Genomic DNA, 22,975 nt, shown 5'->3' with positions numbered 1-22,975 from the left:
AGACCAGAGTGGCTTTATGTCCACTTAGAAGAAAATCTCCTGAGGGCAAACGAGGAGGAAGAAACTCCATTCAGAATCAAAATGGTGAAACTTTACAAAAGACCTGTTTATTCCAGAGCCTGCATGCTTTTATCAAAAGGATGCTATCTCCAAACTTAGTCATGAAGGTTAGGCTCCAAGGCAATGTCTGTATTAAGGGAAGGTATCTCACAAAGCAAAAGCAATATTACAGTAGAGAATGCAGTCCCCAAAGTTTTACAATGACAGCCAGTCAAAGACAACTTAAAGTGAAGCCTCTCTGGGATTAAGAAGGGTAATCTGATTGCCTGAACTCTGTCCTGTGCTCACACTGACTGACCACCTTCCAGTCTGAGATTCTGAGATTAGGATGGAGGTGTGCAGGTTTTCAGTATAGCCCCAGCTGCATCTCCCTGCAGAGCTGCTCAGATCTCAGAATGAGCTCACTGCACAGCAGCACTCACATCTAGGGTGTCATAAGAATTAACACAGAACTGCAGTATTGGGTTGATGAACAATCATTAAAAATAACAATAGTGAAAACTAATTGAAAAAATTCAAGACCACTGTCATGTAAACTTCCTGCTTTATGTGTTCCATTATAAACAGATGGTCGGGGGGGGGGTTTGCCTGTGTTCTCCATGGCAATTTAAAATACAATTGCCTACAAATCCAGAGGGTCACTTGAAGCAAAGCTATGAGTAACTTCAGCTCCTGCCTTGCTTTTGAAGCCCAGCAATGCCATGTCCTCTGAAGGCACTGCACTGCTCGGAGCAGTGTGCCTGTCACCTTCTCCAGGGCTCAGGGCCACAGCTGTGTCACAGGCTGATTTTATCCTCTGTCTGGAGCTGTGGGGTTCAGCTGAGGCTCCAAGAGAGTATCTGCTTTGTAGACTGTTGTGTAACATCACGCTGAAACTGGTACAGTTCATTTTTACATTTCCAATGAACTAGAAACTTAAAATTTAGGACATTTCTTCATTAGATACCCATGAGTATTGTTGAAACCAGGATGTAAAGGAGAATGAAAGGTCACTTCTTTCCCTTCACACCCAGCAAGTTTCAGCAGCTCCTAAGTCCGCGTGGGCACATGGGGAGGAAAGGGGAATTGCTTAGGTCAGGCACCCTCAGGAGGTGGCCAGCAGAAGAGTAAGAATGGGATAAGTCAAAAGTGACAGCTGTATCTGCCTTAAAGGGCCTGCTCCTGTCAGCAGAAACTCATAAAGGGCAGGCGATGAATTGCTGAAGCAGAGAGAGTAACGTCTTGGGTTAATTGCCCCACACACAGCACATTTCACACATACCTGAGGAAAGAATTTCTAGCTTGTAAAAAGGAATGTCTCTCCAAAGCCATCATCCAGATTTCATAAAACAAGCCAGGTTCTAAATGACAGGAATTTATCAGAGCATTATTAGTCATCCTGCAGAATGATTGAAGTAATGGCACACAAATCTTAAAAGTGTTCAAAAGACATTAAAGCACAGTTTTAAATGTATCTGATCTGTAGTAATAATAATTAATCCAGAAACATCTCACTGTGAATGTGGAAGTTGCTGCCAAGCAACTATTGTTTCTTGTGCCAGTGGTGTATGAACCTGAAGTCACCATTAGTTTTTTATTTTTCTGTGATAGTAGCAGTTGCTCATTTTATGTTGTATGATAATTTATGGGATATTAATGTGCACACCGATGCACAAACACGCATTTGCTTTTAATACTTTGCCTTTTTTTACCACAATATTTGTGGTATTCTGTTATGCTGTTACAGGCATACTTACATGGCAACCTCTGCATTGCCATTAAATGTACAGAGAACCAAAATCTTTGTTTAGTTATGCAGTTGCAAGTACAGAGTCAACCACTATCCTGAAGGTGATATTTAAATTGATATCACTGTGCTCATACAGAGATTGTATTTGTTTTGAACTTCAGTTAATAGGTAGCTGTAAAAGCTCAAATTGCTGCACAGCTCACCTTTCTATGCCACTTTTCAGTGCACAGAAATGGTGCATGTGTTTGCCCTGAGCCCTCTGAGGGTCCCACTCACTGCTGAGCCTGTGTCCACACTGTGTGAGCTGCTCAGGTTGTTACCCCCTGTGGACCCTCAGAGGTCCTGAGGGCCATTGGCCCTCACCTTCCCCAGCTGTTGCATTTGGTGAGCTTTGGGAGCAGATGGACTCATGGGTGATTCTTGTGCCGTACCTGAACTGGAGGAGGAGATTTGGTCTTTAATTAGTTCTACAGATATTTTTCAAAAACAGCATTCACAAGAAGCATTTTTAAGACACAGAGTATTTGAGGGAAAGGGAGAGCTGGCTATAATTTGTTCAACATGTGATTTCCCAAGTTTTTGTCTTTCCCTATTTGTACATCTCTCCATCTCTAATAGCTTTGGGAATCTTTGTCACCTCTTCTAAGCTCCTGACTGATTTTCAAACCACTCACTCAGTCATCTCCTCCAGGCTTTAAAAATCAGTTTGTGTATAAGTTGCTTTGTTTCAGTCCTGGCATTTAAATGTAGTTCTTTCTCCTTATACATAAAGGATAAGCCCTTTCATCTTAGCAGACATTACCTTAATTTCTGCATCTGTCTCTCAAATAGTTTAATGCTTGAAACTCTGCTTCTAACCAAAGCCTTTCCTTAATTAGTTTCCAAGGCAACCAACCATCTTGGCGACAATTCAGATGAACCAACTGCAGGGAGAGGAAGGAAACACACTATCAAAATGAATAGTAATAGCACAGTACCACTGTGCAAACAGGCCTTGTACATCACCAGAGACAGCACGATAGTTCTGGTGTCTCATCAGTTCATTTACAAGGAAAGAAGTAAAAGAAAAGCTGCACAAGAGTGTGTGTCTTTTGTTCACAGCTCACTAAGCTGGGATTAATGGCTTCAGTGTGATATGGATCACCTATCTGGGGGAGGAGAGAGACACTGGGGCTTTCCAGGGCCCCTCGTGGACCAAGGTGTTCCCAAGTGAATCTCATATGGAGCACGGTTACAGTGCAGTTCAGATTTTCAGAACGGGGGCCGCTCCCCTGGGCTTTTTGAGCCCATGTGTTGGTGGTGCAGTCTGGAACACCCTGGCAGTTCATAGCTACAGTCTTGTGGGGAGACATCCCCAGCAGTGAGCTCCAGAGCTGGGATGCAGGGCTGGGCTGTGTTTGCTGCAGGCTCCAGCTGGGTTTGGGTCAGGCATTCTATGGCAGAGCACATCCCAGTCCAGCCTCTCACTGCTGGAATTGCACATTCATGTGGGATTCCTGTCTCTTGTCCCCTCTTACCTGTGCAGTTCCACCTGCCTCTGGGGAGCAGATTTAAGACATCAGGGGGAGCTTGGATTATTTTTATAGAGAATCAGGCCCTATCAATCAACTCAACTCAACTCAAATACAAACTTACCCCACAGAATCCAGCCAGTGAGCTGGAAAGCAGTGTAATAATTTTAGAAAAAACTAATGTTCCGTGGCTTAAAAAAGCCCACGTTACTAAATTAAATTTGTTCGTGTCACACCATAGGCATGCATGCAGAGGTATAATGGTGAATGTATTATTGGAAGCTCTGTCTTCCAAAATGTGTAATAAATAAAATTATCAACAATATACATAGACACTTTAAAAATACCTTAAATATCTTCTATCCTGGGAAAATGCATGTAAAGAATCAGAAAAGAAGAATATTGCTGTATCTCTGTTACCTCATATGAGTAAAACAGGCTGCCCTGCTGCATAAAAATCTAGTAAAAATAAATTAACCCTTTATAATCTTTTTCAGTTCATGGTTTACACACCAAGTTATATGGGAATACTGCAGAGTGCTGCTAATAGTGAAGCAGAATAAACCTTTCAGACTCTTTGAAAGCATTGAAAAAAGCAAATTGAGTGCAATTCCAGTCACAGTAAAATGCTATTTATAATAAAAAATAAGAAAGAGTAACCTTGTCTTTCCTAGAGGAGATTGCACTATTTTTTCTAAATTTTGTAGGGCATTTGAAAAGGAAAGGAAATGCTTAAAAAGGGGGAAAAACAAGAATGGCTACTATTCAGTATTTTTGGTCTGCTTGAAAGCAGTGCTCTGCAGTACAGAACCCCTTCCAAAAAATTCTCGTGTGAGCACTGGGACTGAATTACTGCGACACTTCTGGGTTATATCCAAATAATAGTTTGAAGTGATCCTGACATGCAGTAATAGTTTATATAAGCAGAATTCTTTTTCCAAGGACTCTTGTCCAATTCCAGGGAATAACACTGGGGTTTTACTCTGACATGCTGATGGGAAGTACAGAGAAAATGAGAAATGTGTGTGTTTTTGAAATGAAAACTGTATGACTCAGTTTACTTAATTTCTTCCTTTCTTCCCCCAGTGAATATAGATCCTTTTATATTTTGAGCAGCTAAGACTGAAGAAGTTTATGCTGTGGGATATGAAAAGAAGAAATGAGCATTGTTTATGTGTGTCTGTGATTGCAAGGGTGTTGGATGTACAGTTTCATGGAACTGAAAGCCACAAGGGACAGTTGGGTGTCTCATGTGCCACAGGGCTTGGGCACATGGTCCAAAGGGCACTAAAGAGCTGCCTGTTAGTGATGTGGATGCACCATTAAATTGTGGGACAGTGCTGGCTTCTGCTGAAGGTTTGGACAACGGAGAATAAATGTAATATTACTATTATTAGCAATCTTTGTGAAAGTGACTTGAGGTGTTGTGAAATTTAGGGAGGCACACTAAGCTACAAGTCAGCTTTGGGAGTGGTGGTTTTGATCTACCTGACATGGACTTGTGGGTCTGCAAGAGCTGCTGGGGAGCGAGGGGGCAGCAAAAGGAGAGAGAGGGCATGGGAAGCTGGAAATGGGGATGGTGAGACCGTGTTACACAGGACTGCAGCTGACTGCACTATAGATGGAGAAAATGTAACTAGGAGTGTTGCTCAGAAAGCAACTTATCTGTGATTTCTGTGAGATCTAAAGCCTCCATGGGAAATTTTAGGTGAAATTTAAATTTCAGAAGAACCTAGGATTTTACAGAGGCTTGAAAAAGTACTGGTACTTCCGTGAATGGTAAATCATCTTTCATGATCATTTCTCAAAGGAGAATATTTCTCAAAAAATATACTAGAACAGCATAGATAATTTAAATATTATCTCCTTAAAATTACCTGTGTGTGAGAACCACTGCTGCAGAGTAGCATATGTAATAACTCATTTGCTTCCCATAAATACAGCTGCAAAAAAACTCCTCCAGAGCACAACTGGATTTTTAGTTCATTACCCTTACTTAAGAATCTAAAGAACTCACTATTTAAAAATTTTATGACGCATCTCTTCAAAGAAGCTGTCTGGGAACAAGTATCTTTTCGTGAAGGTATCTTGGCAAAATAATGGGGAAAGGTCTCAGCACTTTTGAGTATCCTTCTTATATAGCACAAAAAATTTTTGTTTTGGTTGTAACAGCCCTTTGTATGTGATCATGTTTTTAGTGAACTAGCTTCAAGTGATGAAAGGTAGTTTAAGTTTTGATTATTTTTGACATGAAGGTCTTTGTACTGAAGGATATGAATTGTGAAGAGAGTTGCAATCCTGAGAGAGATAACACTGATTTTGTCTGTCTGAACAAAGAAGAAATTTTGATAGAAAGTTTATTTCATGAATTTTATTCTGTTTAAGAGTAAATAATTGTGATTAAGAATGGCAGTTACCAGAGATCATAAAACTCTTCATCTCTGTGTGCTCTGATCCAATGTTTTGCAGTCCAATATGTCCTTTAACAATAATTGTGCCAACAGATCAATTAATGTGACAATATTGCTAAGTCATATCAAGGAAAATGAATTTAAGGAAATTTTTTCAGGGCACAGAAGATTTTGTCAGCACAATGAAAGAAATTAGGGGAAAGTATCATGGTCTCAGAACCAATGTTGCAGTTCGTACTTTTTTTCTGAAATAATTTCTAATGTAACCTAATTAAATGTGCATAAAATGTGTTCCACAACACAGTCTTCAGTCAGCAAATGTCAGATTAGTTATGGAAAAAGAAGCTGTAGCCATATGGAGGGAGAATGGAGCACAACACATCTTTCAGATGTTGCGTTTCATTACCCTCCAAGGACTAACATGTACAACCACCATCTCTGGAGATGGCCTTAAAGCAGAATTTCACTCTTGATGTGACTGTCATGAAGGAGGGAGGCAAGGCAAGGAAGGACACAAGAAGGGGGCCAGAGGGGGAAAACCTAACAAAGTGCTTCAGAGGCATCATTTCCCTGCTTCCTCCAAGCACATCTTTGTCCTCTCCTTCCAGGAGATTCCGGTTCTCTGGGAGAGGATCTCCCGTGAGAGATTCGCTGCGGAACAGCCAAAAGCTGTTTGAAGAATGTTTTATATGCCCAAACAAATGATCTTGATATTGTGCTGTAGAGAAAAGTGAGGATTTGGTTATAAAATGTAGTCACAAATGTATAAGGTGGCAGTAGCATGGAAGTGAAATTCTTAGGTCCACGTACTGCACAAAAATACAAAATACATCAATTGGGACTGTGTGGATTTGTGACATTCTCTAAAGGGCAGGAAGGCTTTGAAATGGTGGATGAATTAATCTCAAATATATATTCAGTTATTTTTATCTGCAACAAATAATATGTGTGTGGAATCTTCATCTTAATATTTAACACATTCTTCATTTAATATTTAACTCAAATTTAATATAGTACTCATTCTTCATATAAATGAAATCATTGTTTACTGCATATTTTACAGCATCACTATCCCTGGTGGCCAGATTCCTGTCCCATTAATACCAAGTGAAGAGATAAATTGCCTTCCCTGGGTTTGCACTACAGTTACAGTCACAAGGTTTTGACCCTTTGTGTGAGGGAAGCAGCTCCTGCAGAATGTGGAAATGGTTTTGTCTCTGCAGAATTAAAGGCAGGGCAGGCACCACTTGTTTGGCAGTGACAGACCACCAGCAGCTGAGATGTATCTTTTGTCCCCATGAGATTGTGGTTCCTGTGGAACCTCATATATTGGCACTGGTGGTGTTGATGTGATAGAGTCAAAATCATGACTCAAAAAAGCCCTTTTTTATAAATATACTGAGAGAAGATTGAACCTTGTCTAGTGTTTATAATCCTCAAAGGGAATTTGGTCTTCCTTCAGAGGCTTCTGTGTAAATTGGAAAACAGGTAATTGGGCTCTGCCAGCTTACAGTAAAATTGAGCTACTGGGGTTACAAGGGATCTTATTTTTACTGTGGTATCTGGTTAGATAAGGAAAGTCCTGTTCCCACAAGAGAAGTTTTGTTTTCTGTTCTCCTACTGTTTTTCCTACTCCTGTCTGGAAAGTTTATGTGACAAGGGGTGACCTGTGCAGAGCAAACACAGTGAGCAGTGATGATTTACTGCTGTCCATTGCTCACATGTCACTGACACTCTAGGGGTGATCCTGCATTGCTGTTTGTAGTGCACTGAGGCAGAGAGCTGCAGTGCCATGGCTGCAGACCCCCTGGGCAGCTCCCCCAGTGCAGAAAGGGGCTGCAGGAGTGGGCAGCAGGCCAAGGAGAGGACTCTGCAGTTCCTCCTTTTGCTGAGGGGTAGGAGCAGAGCTGAGATGCAGAACTGGCAGATGGCACTCAAGAGAGGTTAAACATCTTGCTAACATCCTGACAACTTCTTGGGCCTTGCCTTCAGTTTCTATTAAACTAACTGGATGGTCACCCTGATACTCTGTTCCTCTCCTTTCTTCATTTTGTCCTGAAGACAAATGAGCTGGTTCAGTAGGGTGCTGCATCACCAGGCACAGCTTTTCAGTCATTCATTCAGTCAATGTAGGTAGGAGCTGCTCAGGTCTGAGATAAGCTTCAGGTAACTCCATCCTCAGAACATAAATGCTTCCAATAGGGCTAGGAGCTAGAAAACACCTGACCTGCTAGCCAGGTGAGAAGACAGTGTGCTCCACAACAATTTGGGCTTGCCAGACTGTTGTTGCTATGCTTGATATCCCTCTGTTCCCATGAAGTGCAATCAGCACTGAGAGCTCATCCTGATGATGCTGTTGAAATTTTTTTATCCCTGAGTCCATTTATCAGTTTTGCTTGTTTGCTGTGGGAAAGAAAGAGTTGTGTGATCCCTTCTGACATTTGCTCACTGCTTTGAAGGCAAAGGCATCATAATTATATTTCTATAGTGAGGTGTAAAGGCACATTACTGTCTAACCAGGGATAGCTAAGTTCTCCTGTCCTCAGAAATGAGCACTTGAAAAACAGTAGATTCTTTTTTAAGTGTAGACTTTTTGTGACAATGGAACCCAAATTAACGTATAGTCTCAACAAAAACACTTTTTAACTCTGATCTTGTGGGAAATTTCATTTTGCTTACTGCTGTCTTACTAAAACAGAGGAAAGAAGAGCTCTAGAGTTAACACTGCCTCATTGTTCCCAGATATGGTGGAAATGGAAAGACACATTACAGCAGGTCAGATCTCTGCCTGTCATTCCATTAAAGTGGCATATTTCTGCCACTTGTCAGGTATGAAAAGCGCAGTAAAAATTTTCAGACCTTCTTTGTGGCAATACTGCCTGTCAGCATCAGTATTTTATGTTATGGAAGGATCTAATAGACTCATAAAATATTGTGGTTTCAAGCTGTAGATGAGGTAATCTGTACTTTTGTGATCTAGTTTTTTGATTTCTTTTCTCATTTGTAAATAAAGGACAATATGTCCTTTGGTCTCACATTCTGGTCAGAATAAACTGACCAGATTCAGTGGATTCAAGTGTAAGAAAGATATGCTCCTTACAGGTAACAATTGGACATGGTAGTTTTCCTTTCAATGCTGCCAAATTCATGATAGCTCCTTCTCTCAGTAAAAGTGCAGGCATATCCTCTTAGCTTGTATTTTTCAATGCCTTTTTGAAATTAAAACCCACAGAAGCAGGAAGGTGGATTTAAAAATGACTGAACTGTTGGGCTTAGAGGGTTGTGATCAGCAACACAGAGGCCAGCTGGAGGTTAGTTACTATTTGGGGTACTCTGAGGGTACTGGGGCTAATCCTGTTTAGCCTGTCTCTGAGGGATCTGAAGGTTGTGGGAAGGAGTGCAGTCTCAGCAAGTTTGCAGATGGTACCAAAATAAGAGGAGTGATACACTACACCGCGTGGTTGTGCTACAATACTTGACAGGCTGATGAAGTGAGAAGAATGGAACTTCCCTTCACGAAGGGAAGTGCAAAGCCCTGCACCTGAAAAAGAACAACCCCATGCACCAGTACAGACTGGGCAGGGCTTCCTGGCTGGAAAGCAGCTCTGCAGAGAAGGATCTTGGGCTCCTGCAGTCGAGCTGACCACAAGCCAGCCCTGTACTGTCACAGCAAAGGCCAACAGCATCCTGGGCTGCTCTGGATTAGCATGGTCAGCAGGTCACTAGAGGTGACCCTTCCCTTTTACTGTGCAGTGGTGAGGCTGCATCTGAAGAGCTGTGACAATTCTGAGCTCACCAGTGCAGGAAAAACATGAGTGTCCTCGTGAGAGAATTGTCATTATTGCTCTAGAAATACTACAGTGGTTCATACCAACTTAATATTAGCCAGTTAATAGCTTTAGTGCTATCTTCCAAAACTTTAGGAAAAATCTGAAAAGGCAAAAAATTTGTAGTTGCTAATTTGTTATAATGATGACTGATGCAGTGGAAACAAAATTATCTTTATGCTTGCATTTAAAAAATAACTCCCCTAGGCAGAAGGAAAAGTAAAATTTCCAATGGTGATTTAATTTGCCAGTCAGGCATATAGGTCTGTACTTCAAGTAAGCCTGCTGCTGACCAGCAGATTTTACTTTTATTTTGAAAGCAGATACATTTTAGTTATGCTCCCTCTAGATGGTCTCTTAATTAATTGGGAATATCCAAAGAGTTAATTAAAAATACAAACTTTATTTGATTCTATATCAAACCTGACATTATGATCTTTTTATCTACAAAGCAAGAATCATGTGGGATCAGAAGTCTGAATTATTCATTATGGTTTCCAGCTATTTTTTTCTCTTCTCCTTTGTTCAGTGTAAAATCTTATAAGCTTTTCTTTCAGTCAAGGTGAAAGCAATATTAAGTCTTGGAAGTCAAACTTACGAAAGACATGTAGCTCTGTGAAATCCTTGCCCTGTAATCCTGGCTTTCTATTCACCACCATTATTCAATATCCCACTTTCTGTATAAGCTTCACAATATATCAGCAGTTGATGAGATTTATTTGTTATACTCCTGTTATGCTGTTATACTTCTGTTTTCCTTCCTCATAAAAAAGCTTTATCCATCACTTGGCTCCCCTGGGAGTAACACATGTCTGTGATTGTTTCTGCAGGCCTTGCTAATCCAGCATCTCCCTTCAACATGCTGGACAGTTGGTGCAGGGTGGAAAGTGAGGGAGGAGGAGACTTGTGCTTGTTAAGATTTAGGACAGCTGTGTAGTGTGTTGTGAATTTTAAACACATTGTTAAGATCCAGTTCAATAGTTATGAGCCGATGTGGTCGATTGTATGAATAGAAATGCTGTCAGGTCACTTCTGAAAGATGCTTTATGAATTACAGCTTGGCTGTAGTATGTTGGACCTCTCAAAGGTTTAATAAACAGAGTCATTTTGAAGACATGACAACAGATGAGATGAAAGTTGATTCTGATCTATGCTAATGAGTCCTACATTTCCTGTTTGCAGTGTTGCTCCTGAGGCCTGTAGCAGTTCCATGTATGTTTTTCTTACAGCCTCTGACTTCATCTGTGGTGATATTTTTCTCTTAATTAAACACATTTCTGCATAGAAAAGTAAAAGCTTTCTTATTTGTTGTTAAGGTTAAAGCCACAATTGTTGTTCTTAAGTTTTTTGTCTCTAACCTGCCTTTAAGGTGAAATTAAAATGTACAGAGAATTCAGTATGCAAATAGCATGCACACCAGATGATCTGAAGGAAGCCTGCACATTTCCACAGAAAACAAATGTGAGTGTAGGAAAGCAGATGCTTTCTACCAACAGAGTGTACATACAGTTCTCAAGAGGACCTGAACAACAGTTTATTTTCAGGCTGCTGGAAGTATGCAAATTCCTACAGAATTAAATGTGAATTTAAAGGAAATGGCATCTATTAAGGACAATACTACCCAAAGAGGCAATTGGGAACTTAATAATTTAATCAAGAACTTGAGCAGGCTCAGCAGTATATCTAAAGTCAGTGACTCAAATGTCATCTGTTTTTAGCAAAGATGTTAAGTGGTTATGTTTTCTTTCAAAATGTGGTGTTTGGAGTGTGTTTCTCTGATCATGGAGTAACTTTGTAAGGTTATGTATAGATTTTCAGATGGTTCATCAAAAAGCATCATCTGTTTGCTTGAGCTGCTTGTAGGACATACACTGCAAGAATAATTGTTTATTATTATGTTTGCCGGTTTTAACCCAGCAGTGCTGGATGGAATGGATTATGTTCTGACATGCATGCAACCATCACAATTATAAACTAAATTCATACTGGTGGATGTTGTTCCATTTGATGGCTGTGGGACTGGATGGATGTTTCTGAGGTTATAATCTGAAGGTAAGGGCAGTTTTGCACAAGGGGCATTGCTGGGGAGCCAGGTGCCCTCTGTGCAGACATGGGAAGTGTTTGTTTTCCTTCCTTCTGCAAAAGCACAGGATTCCTGGAGTGGGGGAGCACACAGGATGGCAGAGTTCAGGCTTGCCAGACAGTGCTGCCTCCACTGTTCCCCATTACCCTCAGAGGATCCAGCTGCTGGGTTCATCCTGCTGCCCTCTTGTCCCTCAGCAATTCCATTTAATGACTGTTTGTACAGGGAGATGCCCAAGTGAGGTCAGCCAGGGCAGGAGATGTTGCTTAGTGGAATGTGCAACATAACATTTAGTGGCAATTTTGACAAAACGCTGTAAGGTCAGGCGTATCCATTTAGATGCACCAGAAATGACAGGTTTTCAGGCCTTTTGGACCCTGTCAAAAGGCAATGAAGGTCACTGCTTATAACTTTGGGAATTTAACTGTAGACATTCATACATGAAAAGGCTTGGCTGGGATTCTTGTAGGGAACTCCCTGTACAGCTTGGAGCCTGCCCAGCCCTGCTGTGCTGGTACAGGTTAATAAACACAGTGGCAGGCTGGGCTGTGTCTTGCACCTCTCCTACACTCCACAAACAAGGAACAAAGTAAACAGGAGTTTACTTTGGGTAGATACAGTGCTACCTCATTTCAGAGCAGAAATACTTGAACTGATAACTAAAATTAACCTGGTCAGCAGGGAGGACACTGACCACAAGAGTGAATTTGCCAGGTAAGGTCATCTCTGCAAGCAGAATCTTCCCAGCCTTGTGAGTTACTCTTTGTTGTACTGTGCCCATGTGTTTGAAAAACATAAAGGCCTATATCTTGTCTGTAATGCCACAGATCTGCAATATCTGTGCTGCCCATGGATTGAGCATAGAATTTTATCAAAATGTTCATTCTCTGTCTCTTTTCCACTAATTAAGAGTCATCTTCTTACAGCTGAATAATCTGTAATGTTTTTCTCCACACAGGTTGTAATCCTTGGAAAACACTCTAGAGGCTATCACTACATGTTAGCTAACCTGGTAAGAACTTTTCTTCATAGAAAGTATAGCTGCATTTTAGAGGGTAAAATATTCTGTTCAGGTTGTGGAAACTTTAATCAGGAAGTGGAAATGCATGGATGAGTACTTGGATTTTGAGAAATTGCTTCAGTAAATACTATAACTGGTATGTCATCTCTATTCAGTTTCTTATGTCAGAAAATGTCATGTCCTCTACTAATTTTAAAGTACTGTATATTTTCCAGTAATTTCTATCCTCATAAATTAGATGTTTCTGTCCTCATAAATTGTGACTGTAATTTTCTAGAAACATATTTTGAATTTAAGCACTCTAGGAAAAATAATTGTAGCATGTTTCTGTATAAGTGATAAAAAGCTGCAAATTAGAACAATTCTATTAAGTAAACCACCAAGGCTGTTTAGCCTTTCTTTTATATTTTAGAGTGTAGGGTTGTGCCTGTGTATGTGCTGATCTACCAGGAAGAGGCTATACATTTCTATCTGTATCAGAGCTTCTTCTGGAGAATAGGATTAACTTTCAGGGATGTTTGTGATGCTTTTGAAACACCATCTACTTAAATTCTGTACAAAAATTCTTGTATTGTAATTCATCCTGCAGGAAGACTCATTTTTAGGTTCTGTGCCTACTGGAAGTAGAAAAATGTGAGTTTTTCCAAAACTCTCACTTTCTAGCTGGCAATCCTAATTACTCAAAGATACTCTGTATCCTTGTTTTGGTGTGATTAAAGCAGAAAAGACAAATTTTTAAATATCCTTATTTAGTATAAGTACTGTATGACTTTAAGATGCATCATTTTGCATTATAAGAAGCAGACGTGGTCTCACTGATTAGCTCGTGCATAGAAATACAGAGGTTCTTATTCTGGGTTGCCTTTTAGTATGTGTAACCATTGACATTCAAATAAACATGACTGCAATCAAGTCATACTAATCAAAAAGACTCCAATTTACTGCCTCAGGTATAAATAACAACAGAGTGGGAGAGAATCATCCCGTTCTGCTTGCACGTGACATGCTGAGTGATGCTGTGATGGAGAACTGCCTGGCAAGAAATGGAGTGGTTTTCTTTCCCAGCCCTGAATCTTTGTGTTCACTTTGCTGTACAAATGGGATTTGAGGTCCTTGACCAGTTTTCACCATGATTAGGACAAAAGAGGAAACGGTACTTCAAGTTCCCCTGCTGTTTTCTTTCTGACTGGCAAATACTACCTACAACATTGCCACAACCCAAATGGGAAGTTTTCTATTGCAACAAACAAGATGATATTTTAAATTCTACTCTATGCCACTATCAAAATCCTAATTGTGATAGTAATTGTCTCCTTGGTGGAATATTTTTAGCTAACAAGAGGGACATTAGGCAGTGTTCTTTGTGCTGCACTTGTAGCAGGTAAAACTGAACCAGAGGAAAGTGACTTTGGATGACAATGATTCCCTTTTTTAATACATGTGTCCTCCCAGGGTTTCACAGACATTGTTCTGGAGAAAGTAATGCATGGAGGTGCCAACATTACTGGATTCCAGATTGTTAATAATGAAAATCCAATGGTTCAACAGTTTCTACAGCGCTGGATGAGGCTTGATGAAAGGGAATTCCCTGAAGCCAAAAACTCACCATTAAAGGTATTTATTATAACCTATCAGTGATGGACATGATATGCTTTTAACAATTCTTTGGGAGTTTGTAACCTCAGATATGTGCATGATTACGATACAGATCCGTGATGAGAATATGTCACAACATTCACTGCCTTTCCAGGAGAAAGTGGCACAAGCTGTTACACCAAGTGCCCACCATGGTGAGAGCTCCTCAGAAGCAAATCCTGTCACTGTGCAGTGGATATCAAAACTTCTAATGTGAATCTCTTGAGTTAGTCTTGGGCTGAATATGAGGGCTAGTGAGGTTAGATTTGAGATGCAAAATGTGGATTACTAGTCCATTTTAATGGTAATAGAGAATTTCACATGCAAAATGAAGTAGCTTTGGATTCACTAAGGAGCCACTGCTGCCTCCTAGTCACTGCTGGCAGTTACCCTCATAATCTGAGCCTCTGTTTTGCACCACTGTCCTTTACTTAAACAGTCTGGCTATTAAAACTGGAACCAATACAATTTTTCAAAAAATTTTTGGATGAAAGTCCCAGGTTCACCAAAACTGTCGCAGATTAGATGAAGTAAATGCACCTGTTATTAGGAAACCTGCAACCTGTTACTATCTCACCCAGATTTTGTTCTGCCTCAGCATCTCTTTCATAGAGGAGGATGCTATTCACTGTCCTGTGAAGGAGTGCATCAGGAAACTGTGTCCAGGCACAGAAGTCATAAAATCTTCTAGGAGCACTGTATATTAGTAATATTTCTTCTTTCTTCTCTTCTTTTGGTGGGATCTGTTCTTTTTCACTGCTATCCATTGGTGAATGAAACCTGGGTATGGTAGCATACAGACTGATTTCTCAGGGCAGCCAAACCTAAAAACCACTGCCCTGACAAGACAGTTCATGTCTTTAGTGTTTGATTTGGGAAGGACACATGCAAATTGATGAAACAGATTTGGAATTCAAAATTACTTTGATAAACTGGAGTACTGTCTCAGTATGAGTAAGACAAAGTTCAGGAAAGCATTAAAATACTAGATAAGAAGGAAAAATCTACTCCCATTCCATGCATGGGGGCAGCAGGGTAGGCAGTAGCCCTGGGCTGGGATCCAGACGGAAAAGGAGCTGCTTACAAGGGTCTGCTCCTTCTGGCAGTGCCATTCATTAATGACTCGTGCCATTTGGAGATACTCTTCCTGGCATCATGACATTTCTGTGAGGGAGGAAAATTTTCTTAATCCCACGCCTTTCTGGCATTTCAGAGGAAGCAGAGGAAGGCAAACAGAGGCCCACAAAAACCAGATTAGTGAATTGTTGCCTGTGGATTAGAACTTAGTCCTGCTTTGTAAAGCTTTCTAGCAGTGATGTAGAAGTGAAGATAAGTATCATACTAATCTTAAAAGCTCTGAAATATACAAAGTTAACCTGAGATGATTTTGTTCCACTTGAAAGCAATTTGCCTTGAGGAAAAAATTATTCTTCTTCCTTAAAAAAGAATCTTAAGTATATGGTAGAAACACAAAGATTACATTACCTTTCCACAAATGTGCAGCTCATTATAGAAATGTGCACAGTATTTGTCAATCAGACAAAAAGCATACTTAGGAATTGATGTACAATATTTTTGATTAGGAAATAAAATTGCCTAGAGATTAAAGTCCTGATGTTTAATTTATTCTACATTTTATCAGCCTTTCCCTTCTTTCTCTCTTTTTTCTCTTTGCATGCTCATGCATTTATAAGTAGAATTCAAATAAAGTAGAAAATTAGATAGCTCTCTTGGCATGACTTGGAATGGACTGCATTAAGGTTACTGACAATTGACGCAGTCTGCCGAAAAAATTATCAATGTGTAAGTTTTATGTAGTGCTAGATTGGACAGCTAATACAAGACTTTTTTTTAATACAGGAACAAATACATTAAAATTACTGTCCAGTTCTGTATTATTGTGTGGATTGTGGCATATATAACCTTTGTTAACTTTGTAAGAGAGGAGAGAGTGATTATTACAAAGCATCACAGGGAGAGGTAAAGGTGGGCAGGATCAGAAGAGTGCCTGTGCTGTACAGAGCAGGAACCACCACCCACTCCCAGTGAGTTTAAGCTGCTGTCGTTTAAAGCTCAGTGAAATGTCTGCTCTATCACCTTCTTCACAGCCCTACCTTTGCACTCTTTTTTATGACACAATTCTCTTGATCTGCACATGCAGACACTCCTTGTTCTGTGCAGAGTTCCTGCGGCTTGGTATCAAACTGAAGAACTTGCAGTGAGATAATACTGATTGTTAAGAAATGCAGAACCTCCAATTGTTCTGTCCTGCCCTACAGGATAGAATTAATTTCTGAGTATAATAAATCTTGTCCATAAAGAGTGTAGCTGAATAAGCAGCTGAAACTTGGATTTCTGACTTTCTAACTCACGCATGGGCAGCAGGTCTTGTGGCCTGAACTCCAGCACAAGGTTCCTTGGGTGGCAGGATCTCTAGACAGCCAAAAGAAGGGCAGGTGCCCCTTCCATTCTTCATTTCTTCCTTTGTTCTCTTACAAATGATGTGGAGGTATTGAGATTCATTTACAAGGGACTTGAAATCTGCTCTTACAGAGTGAGCATGTTCAGTTGCTCCCAGTAGGTCCATGCAGAAAGGGTCTCCTCTACACAGAACCTGGAATTACAGGTGTGCTGTAATGCCGGTGGAACCCAGGGATGTCAAATACCAAAAAAACTCCCTCTTTGATGACATTTTCTAGGTGATGCTAAATTTATAGCATTGGGGGTGTCACCAGACAACATGCAACAAGCAGTGAATGGAGTTGACAGCAACAGGAATATGTAAGTTAAGTTGTCTGGGGGTTTTGTTGCAGAGCTGCTGCTCCTCAGAGTTTCCCACTCTCTGCAGGTTTATCATGGAGTAAGGGAAGGCAGATGGTGAATTACCAAGGTGATGTAATTCCTAAAGTGTATTTTGTGATTACTTGCTTGTATAGCTGTTTTCTAAGAAAAGTAATCTTATCTATTCCTTGCCACAGATGCTACCTAATCAGGACTGTGATCCAAACAGAAATGATTTATGGTAACTTCAAATCAAAGCTCTCTTGGCAATCTTGTTAAAAACAAAAAAAACTACCTAATGCAAAAACTCAGAGCTTTCCTTTGGTATCAGTATGGTCCAGCATGGAATTGCAGACATTTGTAGTAAGCTCATCTAGATGAGCAAGTTTCCAATTAAATCGAAATTTCATGCAGCTGTGAACTGGTATTGTTATTTTGCTGCTATATGCTATACAGAATGAAAATATTTTTAATTTGTTAATTGAAATAGGGGGAATTGTTACAAAGCACCAGCTGAAGGACAGAGAGCAAGCAAAGGATCCACAGTCCACAGTTGATAAGATCTCTTGGGGTCAGAGTTGGTTTTCAAAGCACAATTCATCTCTCTAGCTTTCTGGAGACAGGAATACCTCCAATTTTTCCAGCCCCTGTAGTGATATAAATTAGTTTAAAGAAGGTTCAAATCCATGTACTGATAAAAAGAAACTCCCTATATGTCAGTGTGAATTTGGCTCACTGGATAATTTTGGGTCCCTGGAATTTTTGTTTGATGTAGCCTTGCACCTCATCTCTGAACAGTGACAGCAGATCAGTCACCAGCCCCGAACAACAAGTGTGATTCTCCTGTTCTAACAAAGAAGAGGACTTGATGTGATACCTGGGGCAATTCTAAAATTGCCGTTTGTTGCTGTATTTTCTTTGTGTCAATTGCAGTACACGTCTGCACTGACCCACGATGCAGTGCTGGTGATAGCTGAGGCTTTCCGGTACCTCCGAAGGCAGCGAGTGGATGTCTCCAGGAGAGGCAGTGCTGGAGACTGCCTGGCTAACCCTGCAGTGCCATGGAGCCAAGGAATTGATATAGAAAGAGCACTGAAAATGGTAAGGGCAAAGATAACAGCTAAAGAGCAGCAGCAGCAATTCTGTAGTGCTTGTGTCCTGCTCCATGTGCACAGAGCTTCTGTGCTCACACAAACAGCTGCAGCTCCTCAGGGGGAGCCAAGTAAAAACAAAGTTAATGAGGAACTTCAAAGGATGGATCAAATATATTCAATAGAGGGCAAGGTGTAACGTGCTAGCTCTCAAAACTTTGGCCAAAATCCCTGTGGTACTGATGCAGCAGCTGCCTGATTGTCCCCACCAGAGCACCTACAGTTCCCCAGCTCCCCTGTAACACCCCAGCTCCCCAGGAGAGTAAGCATGAGCCATTTTGCAATCAAACCCATATTGGGGGTTTCTAAAGTCAGGGTGAGCCTGCAAATCTGACTAACAGAAATAGACTGGGTCTTTGGTACATGTGTTATAATTCTTACAGGGATAGATTTGTTAAATGTATGTGTGCAGTTTTGATAATTTGCCAGTAAAAATTCAACTCAGATTGGTTTAAAAAAGTGGAGAAATTGTTGTTGGTCATATTAGTACTGGTAGATCTCAGCACCGTCCTGAACTTAGGAACGGTTTTGCCTCCAACCAGTTCTGATTCCTGGCATAACTTTGCATTTAGCCAGATTACCTTCTGCATGGCCAGATTTTATATCCTTAACACTAGTTATGGCATGGGATCCACCTCACTTATGTCTCTAATATTGTTGATTTTTAAGCTCTTTTTAGTCTGCTATTTGCTTTAAAGCAAGTGACTACAGGAAAAACCGGATAATGTTTTTGTAGATACAAAAGACAAGATTGCTGCTTTTAATCTGGCTCAAGTAACTCTCAAACAAACCTGTTAGCATTGATTATATTAGACAGACAGATCTGGACACTTATAAATAGTCACTCTGCAATTGCCTCCACACGCTGCCACGAAAAGTGTTTGAGTCCTGGCAAGCCTTCCTGCCTCAGTGCAGCCAGGTTTTGCAAAGTGCTGAGTTTTCTCACCGAAGAGAAATAAATTAAATTTGAAGCTAAAGGGTGTCCAGTGCAGGAAGCTCATGTATCAATGGGCATCAGGATGGAGCCAGTGGAACAAGCTCTGTGAGACACCCAGTCACTGCTGTGCTAAGGTAGCCAGACAGCTTCCAGTAAATGCCAGAGGCAGGCACAGCAACTCACATCTGGATTCAACTTATGTGTCAACTACCCTACAAATACATTTGCTCAGTCCACAGTTGATAAGACCTCTTGGGGTCAAATTTGGTTTTCCAAGTGCAGTTCATCTCTCTAGCTTTCTGGAGACAGGAATACTTCTGATTTTTTCCAGCCCCTGTCATGATATAAATTATTTTAAAGAAGGTTCAAATCTGATTTGAACCTTTCTTTTTATCAATACTGATAAAAAGCAACTCTCTATATGGCAGTGTGAATTTGGCTCCCTGGATAATTTTGTGTCCATGGAATTTTTGTTTTATGTAGCCTCACACCTCATCTCTGAAGAGTGACCATCAGATCAGTCACCAGCCCTGAACAGTTTGCCTTTGACTAGTCTAGCACCTCTTCCTGTAACTTCTACAGTTTTTGCTAAATATTAAAGCTAATTTTCCCCTACTGAAGTTTGAGACTGTTACCTTTTCTGCCTGAGATGACAGCTTGTCAGTGTTGATAAGTGATAAAGGAAAATGCCTCATCCTTTCATACAGAGAAATAAGAAAGGCTTTTTTTTGAGACAAAGTACTTTATACTTCCCCTTCAGATGATTCATGTGAGTAGGTAATGATAATGACTTACCGTCTGTACACCCATCCATCCTGCCTGAGACCAAAACCCCATAAGCAGTAGAGACAATTGTCTGTGCTCATTCAGAGAAGACATTCATTCCTTTCTCCTACACTGGGACTGATCTTAAAATAAAGCACTTCCCAGAGTGAACAATGAGATGCCATTCTGGTCGGTACTGCAGATCACTCTGTGCCATATTGTGAGGGCTTTAACTGCACTAATTGTTGCTTGTGCTTCGCTGATGCTCTGTTCTGTACCAGTGAGCCCAGTGTGACCAAGCATGGCAGGATCAGTCTTTCTTACATTTAACATACCTGCAGGGCTAATTTCATTTAAATGCAGCTCACTCTGGCTCACTCTGAGTCACCAGCTGAGTGCTAACAAATATTTACAGCTGGAACTCGGAGAATGGGGACTGGGGTTGTTTTGAACAGTACAATTGGCTCTGTCAGAAGCAGTACAAGTCTCTTATATAGATAAAAAATAAAGTGAATCTTTTATTAAAATACTTTTCTGTTTATTCCCTCAAGGTGCAAGTTCAAGGAATGACAGGGAACATCCAGTTTGACACCTATGGGCGGAGAACAAATTACACAATTGATGTGTATGAAATGAAAGCTGCTGGGTCACGGAAGGTGAGTTTCAAGACATGGATCCAGATTTCACACCATCTCAAATATTTATTCCAACTAACCAATGAAATTCAAAAATACCAGAGGTGCAGTGTAATAACAGGGTCCTGAGGAGTGCCCCCTTCTTGCTGTCTTCCCTATCCTAGGAACCCTGTTGCATTCAGTTCCTGGACTGAACTACTCACCCTGCTTAACATCTTCACTGATTCTCGTGTCAACTTCAAACACAACTTTTTCCCTTAAAGCCCTTCTGGAGCTTTTTCACTGCCAAGCATAATACCTGCTGTCATGGTCCTGTGCTTAGTCCTATCTTCTAAATTCCTCTCCATCTTTCCCTCCCTCTCCATACTGGGCTTTAGAGCCACAGTGAAGCTGGAACCAGTGAAAGCTTCTGAAATTAAGAGAAATTAAGTTTGGTTTTATTTAGAATTTCATAATAATTCTCTTGTCTCCTAAATAACAGATAGATCCTAAGTGGGATAGTTGCCTGTATTGGTGTTACAAAAGAAGTTTAAGGCAGATGTTCAAAACCATTATGTAGACAGGGTCACAAAAGTACTGAGAGAATAATGTGTGTAGGAGTCTCTTAAATCCCCTGATTTCACCTGGACATAGGTTCTTAACCTGCTTGATCACCACTGAGACTCCTTAAACAATTCTGCACATTTGATAACCAAGTACCTCTAAACATGGCCCAGGCGCTCAGGGGGGTGCAGAGAACAGTGTTACTCCTGTGTTGTGCAGACATACAAAAGCCACTGTGATAGCCCAGTGATGCAGCCAAAGGTCAGCACCAGGCAGCTGATAAAGTCACCTCGTGCTCACAGAGGGGTTTGTGTCCCACTCTGGAGATAATGCAGCTGTGCCTGCATTGCCAATGATGTCTGTGCATCTAAAGCCAGCTCAAGTCTGCAGGGGCCGTCTTGGATAAAAATCACAAATTCAGAGAATTTTACTCAGAATGCTGTGCAGTTTCTTTTCTTGTCTGTAGTATGTTCTTATGCTGTGGATATATGGGAATTTATTCCACAGGCACCATACTGATGTGAATTGAGACAGGGAGAATTTAGTATGTATTTTCACTTAGATTTGGCTTGTGCTGAATTGCTCTTGGGCTTGAGAACATTGTTTCTTTAAGGAAATGGATGTAAAGCTAATATAGTCCCTTAATGATAAAAACAGTGAATGAGAAATGTTTCAAAGCCTTAGGTTTTGACAATTGCTCTTACTAATTCAGGTGCCAGAGTCCTTGTAAAGGTATGTAATGAGGTAACAATCTCCATTTTTATAGGCTGGTTATTGGAATGAATATGAAAGATATGTGCCAGCATTAGATCAGCTGCCCTCTAATGACACTTCATCTGTGGAGAACAGAACTATAGTAGTCACTACCATCTTGGTAAGTTTTGTGTTTGTAGTGTGTTTGTGTTTAGGGAACAAGGCACAAGACTCCTGAGGTGTGTTAGACACCTGGGCAGGAGGCAGATGTTGAATACTGTGTGAATTCAAGTGACTGGAAAGTTCAGTATCTTCCAGAGATGTTCTGAGGGCTTGACCCTGCTAACATATGTATGTATCAGTCAGTCTGCTCACAGGAGGAGCTCACTGAGCTCACCATTGAGCTTTGCTGCTTCCCAGACACTTTAACTCAATTAAGTGCCTCATGTAAGTGAAGATATTGTGCATGCCTGTAAATGAGCACAGAGATTGATTGGCCTGTGTGCTGCAGAGTCAAATCTTGCACCCCTCACTCAGGTACAGCTCCTGTAAACTCAACCCCTGTGGACTGAGTAAGGGTGGCACAATGAAGCCTGTAGAGAACTGGAACTGCTCTAGCACTGGGTGAAAAGCAGCCTTTTCCTGCAATCCCAAAGGAGCAAAGCTCTTCGTGTGTGTCACGAGCAGCAGCACCTGTGTCAGTCCCAACACCTCTACAGACCTGCTCTGTACAGCTTCATTGGGACTTTTGTGCTTCTTACAGTTCTACTAAGCATGAGTTAATTTTAAGCTGTTTCGTGAAGCATTGTATTTTATACTCCTATGGATTTAGTGAGATATAATCAGCATTTCAATTAGAATTTTCCAAGAAGGCTAAGGGAATTCAGTGACAAAAATGCTGCTGAGGGTTTCAACCTAGCTTCCCTTAGGCTTCTTTGAAAATATCTCCTTCAGAGCCCCATTTGTGGCCACTGGGGCCTTAGGAAATTGTGGTGATGGTACTGGTGTTGGATATGTCAGTCTTTAAACACTAAAATTTGAATTATTGCTGCAATGATGCTAATTGACTGTCTAATCAGGCATAATTCTGCAAACAGATGTGTAACTTTGTTAAAAAGTCCTGGTTTTAATAGCTCCTTACTAGGAATACAGTCAATAATATGTGTGGCTGTAGGACCAGCCAAGGAGTTTTA

At 40.7% G+C, this 22,975-nt stretch overlaps 1 protein-coding gene across 3 annotated transcripts in view; it reads left to right on the top strand.

The window, feature by feature from the left end:
- The window catches only part of GRIA3 (glutamate ionotropic receptor AMPA type subunit 3), a 144,310-nt gene that overhangs the window by 69,324 nt on the left and 52,011 nt on the right, over positions 1-22,975 (top strand). For all 3 annotated transcript variants that reach the window (XR_012582546.1, XM_005484445.3, XM_005484446.3), the window contains exons 5-9: positions 12,580-12,633; positions 14,095-14,256; positions 17,992-18,159; positions 20,463-20,567; positions 21,856-21,963. Coding sequence is in view for 2 of the 3 variants with exons in the window: in XM_005484445.3 (XP_005484502.1) it covers positions 12,580-12,633; positions 14,095-14,256; positions 17,992-18,159; positions 20,463-20,567; positions 21,856-21,963 (597 nt within the window). In the remaining variant the exon portion in view is untranslated. The remainder of the gene's footprint in view (positions 1-12,579; positions 12,634-14,094; positions 14,257-17,991; positions 18,160-20,462; positions 20,568-21,855; positions 21,964-22,975) is intronic.

This window comes from Zonotrichia albicollis, chromosome 14, assembly GCF_047830755.1.
Source record: "Zonotrichia albicollis isolate bZonAlb1 chromosome 14, bZonAlb1.hap1, whole genome shotgun sequence".
NCBI classification, from domain to species: Eukaryota; Metazoa; Chordata; class Aves; order Passeriformes; family Passerellidae; genus Zonotrichia; species Zonotrichia albicollis.
The sequence above is the reverse complement of the archived record's forward strand: the minus strand, read 5'-3'. Positions and strand labels throughout refer to the sequence as shown.